Raw genomic sequence first — 19,094 nt, 5'->3', positions numbered from 1 at the left:
AAGTGCTGGGATTGCAGGCATGAGCCACTGCACCTGGCCCTGGTGTTAAGCTCACATTTTGTGCTAATTGGTTACAGCAGCCACAGGAAGGTAATCTAGGCTCCTTCCTCGCCCCAGGCTCTAGGAAGTATTTTAGAGCAGGGGTCCCCCACCCCTGGGCTGCAGACCTGTACCAGTCCATGGCCTGCTAGGAACCATGCGGCATAGCAGGAGGTGAGTGGCAGGTGAGTAAGCGAAGCTTCATCTGTAAATACAGCCGTGCCCCTTCACTCGTGTTACCCTCTGAGCCCCGCCTCCCCTCTGAGCCCCGCCTCCTGTCAGATTAGCGACGGAATTAGATCCTCATAAGAGCGTGAACCCTGTTGTCAACAGCGCATGCGAAGGATCTGGGTTGCACGCTCCCTGTGAGAATCTAATGCCTAACGATCTGTCACTGTCTCCCATCACCCCCAGATGAGACCATCTAGTTACAGGAAAACAAGCTCAGGGATTCCACTGATTCTACATTATGGTGAATTGTATAATTATTTCATTATGTATTACAATGTAACAATAATAGAAATAAAGTACCCCACAAATGTAATACACTTGAATCATTCCAAAATCAGCCCCCACAACCTCTGGCCTGTAGAAAAATTGTCTTCCACAAAACCAGTCCTTGGTGCCAAAAAGGTTGGGGACCACGGTCTTAGAGAACCCACAATGAAGCTGGAGAGGATGAAGTGTGGACCCCATTTCCAAGATGGAGGTGGTTGTGGCTTGTGTGGCTAGTATGGCTTGTGGAGTGGGTGGGCGGTGTGTGGGGTGGATAGCGCCATCTTCTATTGCCAACTTCGTAACCCTAGAAGGAAGATTTTTTCTTTTTCTTTCCTTTTTTTTTTTTTTGAGATTGAGTCTTGGTGTTGTCAGCCTGGGCTGGAGTGCAATGATGCGATCTCCGCTCACTGCAACCTCCGCCTCCCAGGTTCCAGCAATTTTCCTGCCTCAGCCTCCCGAGTAGCTGAGATTACAGGCACCTGCCACCACGCCTGGCTAATTTTTGTATTTTTAGTAGAGATGAGGTTTCACCATGTTGGCCAGGCTGGTCACGATGTTTTTTTTTTTTCTTTTTTGAGACAGAGTCTTGCTCTGTTGCCCAGGCTGGAGTGCTGCAGTGCAATGGCATGATCTCGGCTCACTGCAACCTCTGCCTCCCAGGTTCAAGCAATTCTCCTGCCTCAGCCTCCCGAGTAGCTGGGATTACAGGCTGGGGCCTTAGAAGGAAAGAGAGAGATGGCTCCAGGCCGGGCGCGGTGGCTCACACTCGTAATTCTAGCACTTTGGGAGGTCGAGGTGGGTGATTGTCTGAGCTCAGGAGTTTGAGTCCAGCCTGGCCAACATGGCAAAACCCCGTCTTTACTAAAAATACAAAAAATTAGCCGGGGGTGTGACACAGGCCTGTCGTCCCAGCGACTCGGGAGGCTGAGGCAGGAGAATCGCTTGAACCGGGTAGGCAGAGGTTGCAGTGAGCCGAGATCGTATCACTGCCCTCCAGCCTGGGCAACAAGCAAGACTCTGTCTCAAAGAGAGAGAGAGAGAGAGAGACAGAGAGAGAGAGAGAGAGGGCCCCAACTAGGGAAACCAAGGCCAGAAGAGGGGCCGAGCCTACAAAGGAACTTCCTCGGTTTTCCGAGCGCCGGCCCCCCTTCTCTGCCTGGGAGGAGGTGGTTAGATTCCCCTGGGTGTGTGCCCCGCAGAGGGAGCTCTGGCTGCAGTGCCCAGTGTGCAGACCAATGAGAGCCTCAGAGAGAAAGATGGTCATTTCCTCCCTGCATCTTCCCTTGGGGCTTTAAAAACCACAGCCCTTGGGCAGGAGGGACCTTCGATCCTCGGGGAGCCCAGGAGACCAGAACATGGTGAGTCTCGAAGGGGAATGGGAGCAGGAAGCTTTGCCCAGGGTCCCTCCCATCTCTGCTCCCCTGGGTCCTTTCTCTCCCCAACTGTCACCATTGACTCTGTCTGTCTCTCCCTCTCCTTCTCTCTCCCTGTCTTCCACCTCCCACCTTCCCTCTCTCCCACATCCCAGGCTCTAACACTCCAGGACTGGGATGTGGCCATGGGAATAAGATTGTCAAGTTGTGGGAGCCACAGCAACCTCATTGGGGCTGGGGTCCGAGAAAACTCCCCAGGGGAGGGGACCCTTGAGTTGGGTCTCATATGATGACTAAGAATTCCACAAGCAGCCGAGCGCGGTGGCTCACACCGTAATCACAGCACATTGGGGATTGTGCCAAGGTGGGAGGATTGCTTGAGGCCGGGAGTTGAAGACCAGCCTGGCCAACATAGTGACACCCTGTCTGTATTTTTTTAAAAAAAGAATTCCACAAGTGGAAAGATCTAGAGAAGACCTTCCAGGCAGTAGGAATGGTAGAGAAAATGTTGGGAGGCTGGAAAGAACCAGTTTGGAGGAATGGTAAAGTTACTCACAAGCTCTTGCAGATAGCTGTTCTTTTCTTTTTTGACTTGGGATCTTGCACGGTTGCCCAGGCTGGAGTGCAGTGGCACTGTCATAGCTCACTGCAATCTTGAACTCGGGCTCAAGTGATCCTCCCACTGTAGCCTTCTGAGTACCTAGGACCACAGGCATGCACCACTATGTCCGGCTAATTGTTAAAATTTTTATTCTTGTAGAGATGGGTTCTTGCTATGTTGTCAGGGCTGGTCTCGAACTCCTGGCCTCAAGCCATCCTCCCACCTTGGCCTCCCAAAGTTCTGGGATTACTGGCGTGAGGCCATTGCGCCTGGTCGTTTCAGATGTTCTACATGATAGAGATGGGGAAACCGAGGCCCAGGCAGGAGCAGAGATGGCTGGGGACCCTCTGTGGTTGGTGGCAGAATGAGGTTATGCCACGGATTCTGCGAGTGTCAGAAGGAACGCACCCCAGGCTAGATGAAGGTCCCCGTCATCCCTGCGTCCGGTGTCCTGGGCACTGAGCCAGCAGAGCTGCGACTCAGCACCTGCTGTAACACAGGCATTGCCTTGCTTCATCCGTGTCAAAGAGGAAACGGAAGACAATTTGGATGGACCAGGGAGGGGACTCATGTTGCTTCATTCCTGCATTCCACCCTTGAGATCAGACCAGGGCAAATGGCACTCTCTGCTGCTGCTTTTTTCTTTCCAAAACATATTACAAAGTACCAAAGGACACTTGGTAAAAACTCATTCTCAGCCGGATGCGGTGGCTCATAATCAGGTGGCCTGTAATCCCAGCACTTTGGGAGGCCAAGGCAGGCGGATCACGAGGTCAGGAGATTGAAACCATCCTAGCCAACATGGTGAAACTCCGTCTCTACTAAAAATACAAAAATTAGCTGGGCGTGTGTTAGTGGGCGCCTGTAGTCCCAGCTACTTGGGAGGCTGAGACATGACAATCGCTTGAACCCAGGAGGCGGAGGTTGCAGTGAGCTGAGATTGCGCCACTGCACTCCAGTCTGGCAATAGAGTGAGACTCCGTCTCAAAAAACTAACAGAAAAAAAAGAAAACTCATTCTCCCTGCCTACCCCAGAGCCTCTGACTCCTTTTCTTTTCTTTTCTTTTTTTTTTTTTTTGAGATGGAGTTTTACTCTTGTCACCCAGGCTGGAGTGCAATGGCACGATCTTGGCTCACCGCAACCTCTGCCTCCTGGGTTCAAGCAATTCTCCTGTCTTAACCTCCCAAGTAGCTGGGATTACAGGCATGCGCCACCACGCCTGGGTGGTTTTTTGTCTTTTTAGTAGAGACAGAGTTTCACCGTATTGGCCAGGCTGGTCTTGAACTCTTGACCTCAGGTGATCCACCCACCTTGGTCTCCCAAAGTGCTGGGATTACAAGTGTGAGCCACTGTGCCTGGCCCTCTGACTCCTTTCCATTGCCCCCTCCCCTACCCAGAGGCAACCACAGGATGCCAGTTTGTGGTGGATCCTTCCAGAAACAGTTTACAGATGTCTGAGAGCACAGATGCTTAGGGAACAAAGTAAGGACTAGCGTGATGCGGGGAACCCCAAAACCAATCTCAGCTTCTGTCTCTACTGTGAAATAGCTGCAGAGATCTGTCCTATCCTTATCTTTTTGTTTTTTCAAGACAGTGTCTTGCTCTGTTGCCCAGGCTGGAGTGCAGTGGTGTGATCTCAGCTCACTGTAACCTCCACCTCCTGGGTTCAAGTGATTCTCCTGCTTCAGCCTCCCAGGTAGCTGGGACTACAGGTGCCCGCCACCACGCCTGGCTAATTTTCGTATTTTTATTTTTGTATTTTTGTATTTTTAGTAGAGACAGGGTTTCACCCTGCTGGCCAGGCCGGTCTCAAACTCCTGGCCTCAAGCAATCTTCCTGCCTCAGCTTCCGAAAGTGCTGGGATTACAGTCGTGAGCCACCGTGCATGGCCACCCTCTCCTTATCTTTAAAGTGAGGATAATACTAGAACCTACATCATAGACTAGATGAGAGAATTGACTGAGTGAATACATGAAAAGTTCTTGTAATAGTGCCTGGTATACAGCTGGCACTCAATGTGGGTGACATTTCTATCCTTTCCCAGCCTTATAAATAGCAGTATGTTTTGTACAGTACTCTACATCTGACTTTTTTTCATGAATGACATATAGTATTATTAACTGGCATTTATTGAGTGCTTACTGCATACCAGGCATTGTATTAAGGCATTCATTAATTTCCCCTCAAGCAACCTTGAGGAAGGTACTTCATTCCCATGTAGTTCAAGGGAGTTGCCTCCTCCTCCTCCTTTTTTTCTTTTTTCTAGATAGGGTCTACTGAGGTCTCCCACCTCAGCCTCCTGACTACGTGGAACTACAGGTGCATGCTACCACGCCCAGCTAGATTTAAACTTTTTTGTAGAGGTGGGGTCTTGCTATGTTGCCCAGCCTGGTGCTTCTTTCTTTTATTCAGCTGAGTAATGTGCTAATAGGAGGTTTCATCCCCTTCAATGGAAATTTAGTTTGAATTCCAATATTTGGTCTGTTTTGTTTTGTTTTGTTTTGTTTTGAGACGGAGTCTCACTCTGTCACCCAGGCTGGAGGGCAGTGGTGTGATCTTGGCTCACTGCACCTCCACCTCCTGGATTCTGGTGATTCTCCTGCCTCAGCCTCCCAAGTAGCTGGTATTACAGGTGCGCACCACCACACACGGCTAATTTTTGTATTTTATTATTTTAATAGAGACAGGGTGTCATCATGTTGGCCAGGCTGGTCTCAAACTCCTGACCCCATGATCCACCTGCCTCGACCTCCCAAAGTGCTGAGATTACAGGCGTGAGCCACCGCGCCTGGCTTCCAGCCACATTCTTTAACTCAGTATCTACAGACCTTCCAGTCCTATCTTGGCTGCCAGCCAGCCATGCTGACCTTTCGCTTCTGCTATGCAGAAACGAATTTTGAGATTCCGCCTAAAAAAAAAAAAAAAAAAAAAAAAAAAAAAAAGAGTTTTGGAGCTCAGCTCTCAGGAGTTTCTCTCCTGTCTCTGTTCTTGCTAACTGAGAAGACTTGGAGAGGTCTCTTCATTTCTCTGTAGCCTCATTTTTCTCATCTGGAAAATGAGTGTTGCTATTGCAACAAGTCTCCTAGGGTTGCTTTGTGGGTTAAATGAGATAATACACGAGAAAGGCTCAGGACAGCTTGGCAATGATTATGGCTATTCTTGTAAGTACTGCACCTTCTCCTTCACCCTGTTCTCATCTGATCGTTCACATCTTGCTGCCAGCACCCTTGTCTAAGCCACCGTCATGGCTTATGTCACCTGGACATATCTCCTTTTCCTCCCGGCTTCTGCTCTCTGCCCCTTTCTCCATGCAACAGACAAGGGTCCTTCTTCTAATGCGCACGTGAATTTAGGAACAATAATAGTACCCTGCCCTTCGTGCTGTTGTGACATAGATGTGCACTGTGATTAGGAAATTACTGAGCCAACACTTGGGAAGCACCTGGAATAGTGCTAGGCAATTAGAACCCCCAGAGTAGCCCTGGACCTGCACTGCCCAATATGTGGGCCACGTGCCATAATGCAGCTGATCTACATTTATTTTTCATGATTTCATTTTATTTTATTTTATTTTTGAGATGGAATTTTGCTCTTGTTGCCCAGGCTGGAGTGTAGTGAAGTGATCTCAGCTCACTGTAGCCTCCAACTCCCGAGTTCCAGCGATTCTTCTGCCTCAGCATCCCAGATAGCTGGGACTACAGATGCACATTACCACTCCCGGCTAATTTTTGTATTTTTAGTCGAGACAGGGTTTTACCATGTTGGTCAGGCTGGTCTTGAGCTGCTGACCTAAGGTGATCCACCCTCCTGGGCCTCCCAAATTGCTGGGATTACGGGCGTGAGCTACTGTGTCCAGCTTATTTTATTTTTTAGAGATGGAGTCTCGCTCTGTCACCCAGGATGGAGTGCAGTGGTGCAATCTCAGCTCACTACAACCTCTGCCTCCCGGGTTCAAGTGATTTTCCTGCCTTGGTCTCCTGAGTAGCTGGAATTACAGGTGCTTGCCATCACACCCAGCTAACTTTTGTATTTTTAGTAGAGACGGGGTTTCCCTATGTTGGCCAGGCTGGTCTTGAACTCCTGACCTCAAGTGATCCGCCCTCCTTGGTCTCCCAAAGTGCTGGGATTACAGTGAGTCACCGCGCCTGGCCTCACCCTGGATGTTGGAGGTCTTTCCACATCATTATATAAACAACTTCCTCATTCTTTTTGTTTGTTTTTTTTCTTTTTTGTAGGGATAGGGTCTTGCTAGGTTACCCAGGCTGATCTTGAACTCCTGGGCTCAAGAAATCCTCCTGCTTCAGCCTCCCAAAAGTGCTGGGATTACAGGCATGAGCCACTGCACCTGGCCAACTTTTCCATTCTTTTTGATAGCTGTGTAGTATTCCGTTGCCTGGATGTACCATCATTAATTTAGCCAGTCCCCTCTAGCTGGACACTTCAGTTATTTCCAGTATTTGGAGTGGTGACGCAGTGGCAAAACTTTGCAAGCCATTTGCGTCTAAAGATCCTGGAAACCACAGGATGTTGGAATCAGCATATTTTTTCTGCCTTTCTGAAGTCAACCAGAGGAAAGGACTGAGCGGGCTCATGGCAGGAAAGGAGCTTTGTCAGCTGATGAGGGAGTGACAAGGCAATGTCAGAGCAGAGGGTGAGGAGGCTTCCCTTAGGAGGGTCTGAGTCATTCTGTAGTCAAGGGTTGATGGGAGCATGCGAAACCAGCAGAGGCAAAAGTTACCTTCATGTATCACAGCCAAGGGGGGCATTCAAAATCTTTAACAGGCCGGGCGCGGTGGCTCAAGCCTGTAATCCCAGCACTTTGGGAGGCCGAGACGGGCGGATCACGAGGTCAGGAGATCAAGACCATCCTGGCTAACACGGTGAAACCCCGTCTCTACTAAAAAATACAAAAAAAACTAGCCGGGCGAGGTGGCGGGCGCCTGTAATCCCAGCTACTCGGAAGGCTGAGGCAGGAGAATGGCGTAAACCCGGGAGGCGGAGCTTGCAGTGAGCTGAGATCCGGCCACTGCACTCCAGCCTGGGCGACAGAGCGAGACTCCGTCTCAAAAAAAAAAAAAAAAAAAAAAAAAAAAAAAAAAAAAATCTTTAACAACGTGCTAAAGTGCAGAGGACCTCTGGGCAGGGTCTAGGGCCTCCTGCTGCACCTAGCGTTAACTGTTTAGTGACATGAGTGTTGGGACCTGGAGCGGGGGTGTCCCAGAGTAGGAAACAGGAACTTAGGGTGCTGGGAGTGGGCAATAGAAGAGGTGGGTGGCTGAGGGCAGGGGCTGTTTACCAATGAAAATATTTTAAACAATGTTAACCTTCTATTTGGAAACATTTTCAAACTTATAGAAAAATGACAAGAATGGAACAGTCTCATATACATATACATTTTACCCAGGCTCTCCCAATTTACTATATCTATCTCTCCATTATCCATCTATCCATCCATCCATCCATCCATTATCTAGCTATTTTTTTTTTTTTTTTGAGACAGAGTCTTGCTCTGTTGTCCAGGCTGGAGTGCAGTGGAGTAATCTTGACTCACTGCAACCTCCACCTTCCAGGTTCAAGGGATTCTCCTGCCTCAGCCTCCCAAGTAGCTGGGACTACAGGCACACACCACCACGCCCAGCTAATTTTTTTGTACTTTTAGTGGAGATGGGGTTTTGCTATGTTGGCCAGGCTGGTCTTGATCTTCTGACCTCAAGTGGTTACAGGCATGAGCCACCATGCCCAGCCCATTGTCTATCTACTTATCCATCCTCTATCTCCCAATCATATCTCTATCTATCCATTGTCTATCAGTCATCTATCTATCCATCATCCATGCGTCCACTCATTCACCCATTCGTTATCTATCCATCCATCCATCCATTCATTCATATCCATCCATCTTTCTTTTTTTTTTTTTTTTGAGACAGAAGTCTTTCTCAGTCAAGGCCGGAGTGCAGTGGCACGATCTCAGCTTACTGCAACCTCCGCCTCCCAGGTTCAAGTGATTCTCCTGCCTCAGCCTCTGGAGTAGCTGGGATTACAGGGGTGTGCCAACATGCCAGCTAATTTGTGTTTTTTTTTTTGTTTCTGTTTTTTTTTTTTTGAGACGGAGTCTTGCTCTGTCACCCAGGCTGGAGTGCAGTGGCCAGATCTCAGCTCACTGCAAGCTCCGCTTCCCGGGTCTACGCCATTCTCCTGCCTCAGCCTCCCGAGTAGCTGGGACTACAGGCACCCGCCACCTCGCCCGGCTAGTTTTTTGTATTTTTTTAGTAGAGACGGGGTTTCACCGTGTTAGTCAGGCTGGTCTCGATCTCCTGACCTTGTGATCCGCTCGTCTCGGCCTCCCAAAGTGCTGGGATTACAGGCTTGAGCCACCGCACCCGGCCTAATTTGTGTATTTTTAGTGGCCTTTCTTGAATGGCTTCTTTCACTTAGCGTCGTGTTTTCAAGATTCATCCACATTGTAGCATGTGTCAGCCCTTCCTTTTCATGGCTGAGTAATATTCCACCACATGACTAAACAACCCCTTTTTCTTTTTCTTTTTTTTTTTTTTTGAGACTGAGTCTCGCTTTGTCACCCAGACTAGAGTGCAGTGGCCGGATCTCAGCTCACTGCAAGCTCCGCCTCCCAGGTTCACGCCATTCTCCTGCCTCAGCCTCCCAGGTAGCTGGGACTACAGGCGCCGCCACCTCGCCGGCTAGTTTTTTGTATTTTTAGTAGAGACGGCGTTTCACCGTGTTAGCCAGGATGGTCTCGATCTCCTGACCTCGTGATCCGCCCGTCTCGGCCTCCCAAAGTGCTGGGATTACAGGCTTGAGCCACCGCCCCCGGCCAACAACCCCTTTTTCATTCCCTCATTAGCAGAAAGTGACATCTTAGCTTTCAATAATTTACTCATGGGGGTGATTCCACCAGTAAATGCCCACTGCCCACAGCCTGGTTAACCTTGGGCAGGCACAATGTTAGGGAACTAGAAATAAAAAAAGAAGGACTATCCAGGCATGGTGACTTTTACATCTGTAATCTCAGCACTTTGGGAGTTCAAGCCTGGAGGGTTGCTTGAAGTCAGGAGTTTGAGACCATCCTGTGCAACAAAGTGAGACCCTATCTCTACAAAAAAAAAAAAAAAAAAGAGAGAAAACAAAAATTAGCTGGGTGTGGTAGTACACAACTGTAGTCCTAGCTACTTGAGAGGCTGAGGCAGGAGGATTGCTTGAGGCAGAGGGGTTGGGGTGACAGTGATCCATGATTGCACCACTGCACACAAGCCTGGGTGACAGATCAAGACCCCATCTCAAAAAAAAAAAAAAAAAAAAAAAAAAGAGAGAAAAAGGAAATATAAAAAGGGAGCCGGGCCTGTAATCTCAGCACTTTGGGAGATCAAGGCGGGAGGATTGCTTGAACCCAGGAGTTTGAGACCAGCCTGGGCAGCACAGTGAGACCCTCCTCTTTACAGAAAATTAAAAATTAGCTGGGCACAGTAGTATGCACCTGTAGTCCCAGCTGCCTGGGAGGCTGAGGCAGGAGGATCACCTGAGCCTGAGAAGTCAAGGCTGCAGTGAGCCGAGGTTGCACCCCTGAGCTACAGCCTGGGTAGCAGAGTGAGACCCAGTCTCCAAAAAAAAAAAAAAGAAAAAAAAAAGTGGTTCAGAGATGTGGATCTGAGCTCTTCAATAATCGAAGTATTGACAAATAATAATACCAATGGCTGCCACTTGTCCCCTTCTCTGTGTCAGATGCTGTGCTAGGTGCTTAGGCATTTTTCATCTTATTTAATCTTCGAGGTGAATATTTTAAAGGTATAAAAACCAGGCCGGGTGCGGTGGCTCATGCCTGTAATCCCAGCACTTTGGGAGGCCAAGGTGGGTGGATCACGAGGTCAGGAGTTCGAGACCAGCCTAACTAACATGGTGAAACCCTGTCTCTACTAAAGATACAAAAATTAGTGGGGCATGGTGGTGGGCGCCTTTAGTCCCAGCTACTCAGGAGGCTGAGGCAGGAGATTCACTTGAACCTGGGAGGCAGAGGTTGCAGTGACCTGAGATTGTGCCACTGCACTCCAGCCTGGCGACAGAGCGAGACTCTGTTGGCCAGGCTTGTCTCGAACCCCTGATCTCAGGTGATTTGCCCACCTCGGTCTCCTAAAGTGCTGGGGTTACAGGCGTGAGCCACCACACCTGGCCTGAAATGGGCATATTAACAGAACCTCCTTGTAGGTTGTGGTCAGGATCGAAAGAACATATTCCATGTGGCACGTATAGCAGGTGCTCAGTAAATACTGGCTGCTTTCATATGACCACTCAGTGCCTTGATGGGTGCTTTACTGCAGTGTCTGATGGCTCTGGGCACAGATTTTGCCTACAAGGCTTTCTCTAGTCCAGCTGTTATGGACTGCAGCCTTTCTTTCTTGGGTGCATGACAGCTTCCTGCAGCTCTGTCTAGGAAGAAGTGATCAGGACCTTTTTTTTTTTTTTTTTTTTTTTTTTTTTTTTAGATGGAGTCTCACTCTGTTGCTCAGGCTGGAGTGCAATGGGGCTATCTCGGCTCACTGCAACCTCTGCCTCCTGGGTTCAAGCAATTCTGCCTCAGCCTCCTGAGTAGCTGGGATTACAGGTGCACACCACCACGCCCCTACAAATCCACCACGGCCATTCTTAGTCATCTATAGCCCTGCCCTCCTTCCTCCCTCTGTCCCTCTCTCCCTCTCTGCTTTCTTCCTCCCTAATTTCCTCCTCCCTCCTTTGTTTCTTTTCTTTCTTCCTTTCACCCTTCTTCCCTTCCTCATTTCCTCCTCCTTCCCTCCTTCATTCCCTCCTCTCTCTCTCCTCTCTTTCTTCCTCTTCCCTTCCTTCCTTCCTCCTTCCCTCTCCTCTCTCTCCCTCTAGTTACTCCTTTTGCTGGAGTGTTTTTTGTGGAGTCCTAATTAGGGAAAAGGAGTCAGGTGGCAGGACTGAGGGAAAGCAATAAGAGGAAGGAGATAAACTATACATCTGCCTCTGTTCATGATCTAGGACACACAGCTCTCCTGTGCAAATAACTCCCAATTTTCCTGAGTCCAGCTATCGCCAGACACTCAGCTAATAGAAAAATGCAAGTTAGCTCACTGCAACCTTGGTGTTACTGGAACTTCACAAAGCCCTTTTCACACACAGCACAAGCACCAGCATATAAAATCACTAGCGAGCCTTCGTCTCTTTGCAGTTAGCTCCTCTGTTGCTGACCTGCCCATTGCACTCTTACAACATATTTTCCTACTTTCTCTAATAAATCTGTTTTTCTTTACCTACAATTGTCTTGGTAGATTCTTCTACCCTGCATCACTGGCCCCAAATAGTCACATTTACCTGTGATATTATTGTTATTTTTGTGAGAGAGGGTCTCACTATGTTGCCCAGGCTGGAGTGCAGTGGTGTGATCATAGCTCACTGCAGCCTTGACCTCCTAGGCTCTAGTGATCCTCCTGCCTCACCCTTCCAAGTATCTAGGACCACAGGAGTACACCACCATACCTGGCTACTTTTTTTTTTCTTTTTTTTTTTTTTTGGAGAGACAGGGTCTTGCTATATTGCACAGGCTGGTCTCTAACTCCTGGGCTCAAGCAGTCCTCCCACCTTGGCCTCCAAAGAGCTGGGATCACAGGCATGAGCCACAATGCTTGGCAAAAAAATCTATTTCTTATTCCTGTTTGTATCTTCCTCTTGCTGCCCCCAAACATTTTGTTCAGGGTTGGCACCATGATCCTACAATCAGTCTTAGTGTCCCAAGAAGAGAGGCAATCGGAGATTCAGTGCCACTGATGTGAGGCAGCAGAAAAGACACAGAACCATCTATGAAGTAATTTTTGCCAAAAAAAGAAAAAAATTGTACCTAAATCTAATCGAAGTTCTAGATCTCAAACTACCACTTTACAGCAAAACCAAGGGAGAGAGGAACAGGTGAAATAACAGCACACCTAAAAAATCAGCAAAATCTACTTGAAATTGATAACTCCTGGCCGGGCGTGGTGGGTCTTGCCTGTAATCCCAGCACTTTGGGAGGCCAAAGTGGGCAGATCACAAGGTCAGGAGTTTGAGACCAGCCTGACCAACATGGTGAAACCCTGTCTCTACTAAAAAATACAAAAATAAGCTGGGCGTGGTGGCACATTGCCTGTAATCCCAGCTACTCAGGAGATTGAGGCAGGAGAATTACTTGAACCTGGGAGGCAGAGATCCAAGATCCTGCCACTGCACTCCAGCCTGGTGACAGAGTGAGACTCTGTCTCAAAAAAAAAAAAAAAAAAAAAAAAAAAAAAAAAAAAAAGAAATGGATAACTCCTCTTAGTGGCTTTGGGTTTTGAAATGATATCAGTTAGAACAGATGGGCTGCTGGCCAGGCACGGTGGCTCATGCCTGTAATCCCAGCACTTTGGGAGGCCAAGGCAGGTGAATCATCTGAGGTTGGGAGTTCGAGACCAGCCTGACCAACATGGAGAAACCCCGTCTCTACTAAAAACACAAAATTAGCCGGACATGGACATGGTGGTGTATGCCTGTAATCCCAGCTACTCAGGAGGCTGAGGCAAGAAAATCGCTTGAACCCGGGAGGCGGAGTTTGCAGTGAGCAGAGATTGCACCACTGCACTCCAGCCTGGGCAACAAGAGCAAAACTCAGTCTCAAAAAAAAAAAAAAACAAAGACCAGATGGGCTACTCGGCTCTCTATGGGAGGATAAAAAGGGAGGCGAAGAGCAGTAGATGAACGTGCAGAGGGTCACACAGGCTTCACATAGGGCAGTCAGGATCTGAACCCTAGAGGACTGACTCCACATCCAGTGCTGCTAACCTGAGTGCCATTCGGAGCCCACCACTACTGGACTACTGGAGCCCAAGTCAAAAGCATTCGCATAGACTCATACTTGTAATCCTAGCACTTCGGGAGGCTGAAGCAGGTGAATTGTTTGAGGCCAGGAGTTTGAGACCAACCCTGGCAACATAGCAAGACCCTGTCTCTACTAAAAATTAAAAAAATAAGCCAGGCATGGTGGCGTGTGCCTGTAGTCACAGCTACTTGGGAGGCTGAGGCGAGAAGGTTGCTCGAGCCTCGGAGATTGAGGCTGCAGTGAGTCATGATCGCACCGCTTGTACTCCAGCCTGGGTGACAGAGACTCTGTCTCTAAAAAGTTTTTTAAAATAGTGTTTTTATGCAATCTTTTTTTTTTGGACAGTCTCGCTCTGTTGCTAGGCTGGAGTGCAGTGGCACAATCTCAGCTCACTGCAACCTCCACCTCTTGGGTTCAAGCAATTCTCCTGCCTCAGCCTCCCGAGTAGTAGCTGGGACTACAGGTGCCTGCCACCATACCCGGCTAATTTTTATATTTTTAGTAGAGACGGGGTTTCACCATGTTGGCCAAGCTGGTCTTGACCTCTTGACCTCGTGATCCGCCCGCCTTGGCCTCCCAAAGTGCTGGGATTACAGGCGTGAGCCACCACACCCAGCCCCATACAGTCTTTTAAAGAATCAAAATTAATGCAAAAAAGTCCACGGTGAGAAAAAAAATCCAAATTTTAACTAAAGACCATCTGCTTTCATTTGTTTGTTTTAGCACACCGAATTATTACACAACAGGAACTGTAGAGGCTGGTCCCCAACATTCTATTCTTATGACCAGTTTATACAGGCACCCCACAAGCCCTTTTCCCAACAAGGAACCTTGTTTTCCAATCTACAGATGCCTCGAACTCTCAGCTGGGCGGGTTTACCCAGGTTCACAGTGTGACAAGAGCATGCAATCAGATTAGGCAACGTGGGGCTTTATGTAGTCATGGGTGTTTTGTGGTCTTGCGTTCTTTTGCTAAGCTTTATAAACTTTTTCTTCTTGGTTCAAACTATGGGAATGGCCGGGCACAGTGGCTCATGCCTATAATCCCGGCACTTTGGGAGGCTGAGGCGGGTGGGTCACCTGAGGTCAGGAGTTCGAGACCAGCCTGGCCAACATGGTGAAACCCTGTCTCTACTAAAAATACAAAAATTAGCCAGGCATGTTGGTGGGCACCTGTAATTCCAGCTACTCAGAAGGCTGAGGCACGAGAATCGCTCAAACCCAAGAGGCAGAGGTTGCAGTGAGCCGAGGTCGTGCCACTGCACTCCAGCCTGGCCAATGAAGTGAGACTCTGTCTCCAAAGAAAAAAATAATAATAATAACAAGCGGTGTGTCCTTCACTGACCAGTCTGAATGGGTAGTGGCTACAGCCTTGCAGTAGGGCTAGACTTTAACCATTAGGTTTCCAGATTGTGGGGAAGTGGGGAAGTCCAGGGGCTTCACAGGATGGGACTGAGGGGAGAGGTGGCAGGCTGGCAAGGGGCCCAACCAGCATGGAATCATTTCAATTTTTTTTTTTTTTTTTTTTTTTTTTTTTTTTTTTTTTGAGGCAGGGTCTCACCAGGCTGGAGTGCAATGGTGTGATCTCAGCTCACTGCAACCTCTGCCTCCTGGGCTCAGGTGATCCTCCCACCTCAGCCTCCGGAGTAGCTGGGACGACAGGCAAGTGTAACCACATCCGGCTAATTTTTGTATTTTCAGTAGAGACGGGTTTTTGCCATGTTGCCCAGGCTATTCTCGAACTCCTGGGCTCAAGCAGTCTGCCCGCCTCGGCCTCCTAAAGTGCTGGGATTATAGGCGTGAGCCACCACATCTGTTTTAATATTTTAGTAAGTGGTATGGCACCCTAGCTGACTCTCAGCCCTCAGCATCCCCGTTTCCTAGGAAGAAAAAGCCACACGGGGGAAAAGCCACATGTCTGGGCCAGGATGCCCCCTCCCCGGGCATGTGTCTGCAGACTCATCCTCTCTGCTCTCTCCAATTCCCCTTAGGACCCCTTCAGTAGTACCACCGCTGATTATGAGCACTACGAAGACAAGACTATCCTGGACTCCAACACCCCTGTGGATAAAACTTCTAACACGCTGCGTGTTCCAGACATCCTGGCCTTGGTCGTCTTTGCAGTCGTCTTCCTGGTGGGAGTGCTGGGCAATGCCCTGGTGGTCTGGGTGACGGCATTTGAGGTCAAGCGGACCATCAATGCCATCTGGTTCCTCAACTTGGCGGTAGCTGACTTCCTCTCCTGCCTGGCGCTGCCCGTCTTGTTCACGTCCATTGTGCAGCATCACCACTGGCCCTTTGGGGGGACCGCCTGCCGCATCCTGCCCTCCCTTATCCTACTCAACATGTACGCCAGCATCCTGCTCCTGGCCACCATCAGTGCCGACCGCTTTCTGCTGGTGTTTAACCCCATCTGGTGCCAGAACTTCCGAGGGGCCAGCTTGGCCTGGATGGCCTGTGCCGTGGCTTGGGGTTTAGCCCTGCTGTTGACCATACCCTCCTTCCTGTACCGGGTGGTCCGGCAGGAGGATTTTTCACCAAAGGTGGTGTGTGGCGTGGACTACAACAATGACACACAGCGGGAGCAAGCTGTGGCCATTGTCCGGCTGGTCCTGGGCTTCCTGTGGCCCCTACTCACACTCACGATCTGTTACACCTTCCTCCTGCTCCGGACGTGGAGCCGCAGGGCCACGAGGTCCACCAAGACACTCAAGGTGGTGGTGGCAGTGGTGGCCAGTTTCTTTATCTTCTGGTTGCCCTACCAGGTGACGGGGACAATGATGTCCTTCCTGCGCCCGACGTCACCCACATACCTGCAGCTGAAGAAGCTGGACTCCCTGAGTATCTCCTTTGCCTACATCAACTGCTGCATCAACCCCGTCATCTACGTAGTGGCTGGCCAGGGCTTCCAGGGCCGACTGCGGAAATCCCTCCCCAGCCTCCTCCGGAACGTGTTGACTGAAGAGTCCGTGGTCAGGGAGAGCAAATCATTCACGCGCTCCACAGTGGACACTACGACCGAGAAAACCCAGGCAGTGTAGGCGATAGCCTCATGGGCCACTGTGGCGCGATGTCCCCTTCCTTCCCAGCCACTCTCCTTCCGCTTGTTTTCACTCTGCTCTTCGTGGGATGGCGTTACCTTAGCTAACTAACTCTCCTCCATGTCGCCTGTCTTTCCCAGACTTGCCCCTCCTCTTCTAGCAGAACTCTTCTCATCCTTCCTCATTTGCAAGGTGAACGCTTCCTTCTAGGAAGCCCCCCCGGCCCCCACCCCACACACCGTCTTTCCATCCCAGGCTTTTGTAAAACAAACAGAAACCCACGTATCTGGGGTATTTCCATATAGCAATAGGTGTGAACAGGGAACTCAGAATACAGACAAATAGAAAGATTCTCACTTTAAAAAAACGTATTTATTTTATGGTGAGTTGGAAAAAATGTAACTGGAATCTTAAAAGTTCTTTGGGATAAAACAGAAGTCCATGGAGTTATCTAAGCTCTTGTAAGTGGGTTGATTTAAAAAAGAAAATTAGGCTGAGAGCAGTGGCTCATGCCTGTAATCCCAGAACTTTGGGAGGCTGAGGCTGGTGGATCACCTGAGGTCAGGAGTTCCAGACCAGCCTGGCCAGCACGGTGAAACCCCATCTGTACTAAAAATAGAAAAAATTAACCAGGCGTGGTAGTGGGTGCCTGTAATCCCAGCTACTTGGGAGGCTGAGGTGGGAGAATTGCTTGAACCTTGGAGGCAGAGGTTGCAGTGAGCCACGATCACTCCATTGCACTCCAGCCTGGGCGACAGAGGGAGACTGTCTCAAAAGCAAAAACAAAAGCAAAAACACCTAAAAAGCCTACAGTTTTGTTTTTACTTTGTTTTTAAATTATACCTTCTATTTTGAGATCATTGCAAACTCAACACAGTTGTAAGTAATGATGCAGAGGGATCTTGTGTACCCTTCACCCAGCCTCCCCCAATGGCAACATCTTGCAAAACTACAGTGTAGTCTCATAACCAGGATATTGACATTGACACAGTGAAGATATGGGACATTCCCATCACCACAAGGATCCCCAGGATGCCTACCTCCTCCACCCCCACACTCCAGCCTTTTCCCTAAACCCTGGCAACCAGGAATCCACTCTCCATTTCTCCAGTTCTATAATGTTGTCATTTCAAGAATGTATTACAATGTAATCATATGGTATGTAATCTATTTTGAGCTTTTTTTAAAAAATAGTATGCATGACTTTAATAATGAAAATAAAAATAATGAATATTGAAATCTTGTGTTATTTCTAATGAATAATTGACTTTGCAGTAGGTATTAGTCCATTTGCACACTGCTGATAAAGACATACCCAAGACTGGGAAGAAAAAGAGATTTAATTGGATTTACAGTTCCACATGGCTGGGGAGGTCTCACAGTCATGGCAGGAGGCAAAGGCACTACTTACATGGCGGTGGCAAGAGAAGAAGAGGAAGAAGCAAAAGTGGAAACCCCTGTGAAACCTATCAGATCTTGTGAGACTTACTAACTATCACAAGAATAGCAAGGGAAAGACCAGACCCCGACCCACAACACATGGAAATTCTGAGAGATACAATTCAAGTTGAGATTTGGGTGGGGAGACAGCAAAACCATGTCGCAATATTTCTGCTTTGATTGTGTAGTGAGAAGGTGCATGGATTATCTAGAAATAGCATGCAGACCAGCCAGGTGTGGTGGCTCGTGCCTGTAATCCCAGCACTTTGGGAGGCTGAGGTGGGCAGATCACTTGAGGTCAGGAGTTTGAGACCAGCCTGCCAACATGGTGAAACCCCATCTCTACTAAAAGTACCAAAATTAGCTGGTGTGTTGGTGCACACCTGTATGTAATCCCAGCTACTTGGGAGGCTGAGGCAGGAGAATTGCTTGAACCCGGGAGGTGGAGGTTGCAGTGAGCCAAGATCATGCCATTGCACTCCAGCCTAGAGTGAGACTCTGTCTCAAAAAAAAAAAAAAAGAAAAAATTAAATTTAGAAATAGTGTACAGACCCAATGTCGTCCAACAGAAATATGATGTAGGCCACATGTATATCTTTGTTTTCTAGTAGCCATATTAAATAAGTAAAAAGAAATAGATGAAATACTTAATAATATAATATAATACAATCATACGTTATATTAAGAACAATGAGGTGGTGGCTTACGTCTGTAATCCCAGCACTTTGGGAGGCCAGCCTGGGCAAAATAGTGAGATCCCATCTTCAAAAAAATTAGTACGAGTGTGGTGGCTCATGCTTGTAATCCCAGCACCTTGGGAGGCTGAGCTGGGCAGATCACGAAGCCAGGAGTTTGAAATCAGCTTGGCCAACATGGCGAAAACCCATCTCTACTAAAAATACAAAAATTAGCCGGAGGTGATGATGCACATCTGTAATCCCAGGTACTCAGGAGGCTAAGGCATGAGAATCACTTGAACCCGGGAGGCAGAGGTTGCAGTGAGCCATGATAGTGCCATGGCATTCTAGCCTGGGTGACAGAGTGAGACTCTCTCAAAAAAAAAAAATTTTTTTTTAAATTAAAAAATTAGCCAGTGTGGTGGTGGTGCCTGTGGTCCCAGCTCCTCGGGAGGTCGAGGCTGGAGGATCACTTGAACACAGGAGTTTGAGGCTACAGTGAGTTGTGATTGCACCACTGCACTCCAGCTTGGGTGGCAGAGCAAGACCCTGTCTCCAAACAA

The 19,094-nt window shown here is 48.7% G+C and overlaps 1 protein-coding gene across 4 annotated transcripts in view; it reads left to right on the top strand.

Moving 5' to 3' along the window:
• The window catches only part of C5AR1 (complement C5a receptor 1), a 34,437-nt gene extending 16,784 nt beyond the window's left edge, over nt 1-17,653 (top strand). For 3 of the 4 annotated variants that reach the window (XM_037991887.2, XM_007997348.3, XM_073016254.1), the window contains one exon: nt 15,365-17,653. In XM_037991887.2, coding sequence (XP_037847815.2) covers nt 15,365-16,414 — 1,050 coding nt within the window. In that variant the 3' untranslated portion in view covers nt 16,415-17,653. Of the gene's footprint in view, nt 1-1,736; nt 1,896-15,364 lie in introns of those variants that run through there. The other variant, XM_007997350.3, reaches the window with a different exon arrangement.
• Nucleotides 17,654-19,094: the final 1,441 nt, after the last annotated feature.

Source organism: Chlorocebus sabaeus, chromosome 6, assembly GCF_047675955.1.
Source record: "Chlorocebus sabaeus isolate Y175 chromosome 6, mChlSab1.0.hap1, whole genome shotgun sequence".
NCBI lineage: Eukaryota > Metazoa > Chordata > Mammalia > Primates > Cercopithecidae > Chlorocebus > Chlorocebus sabaeus.
Note: the sequence above shows the minus strand (reverse complement) of the source record. Positions and strands in the feature narration are given on the sequence as shown.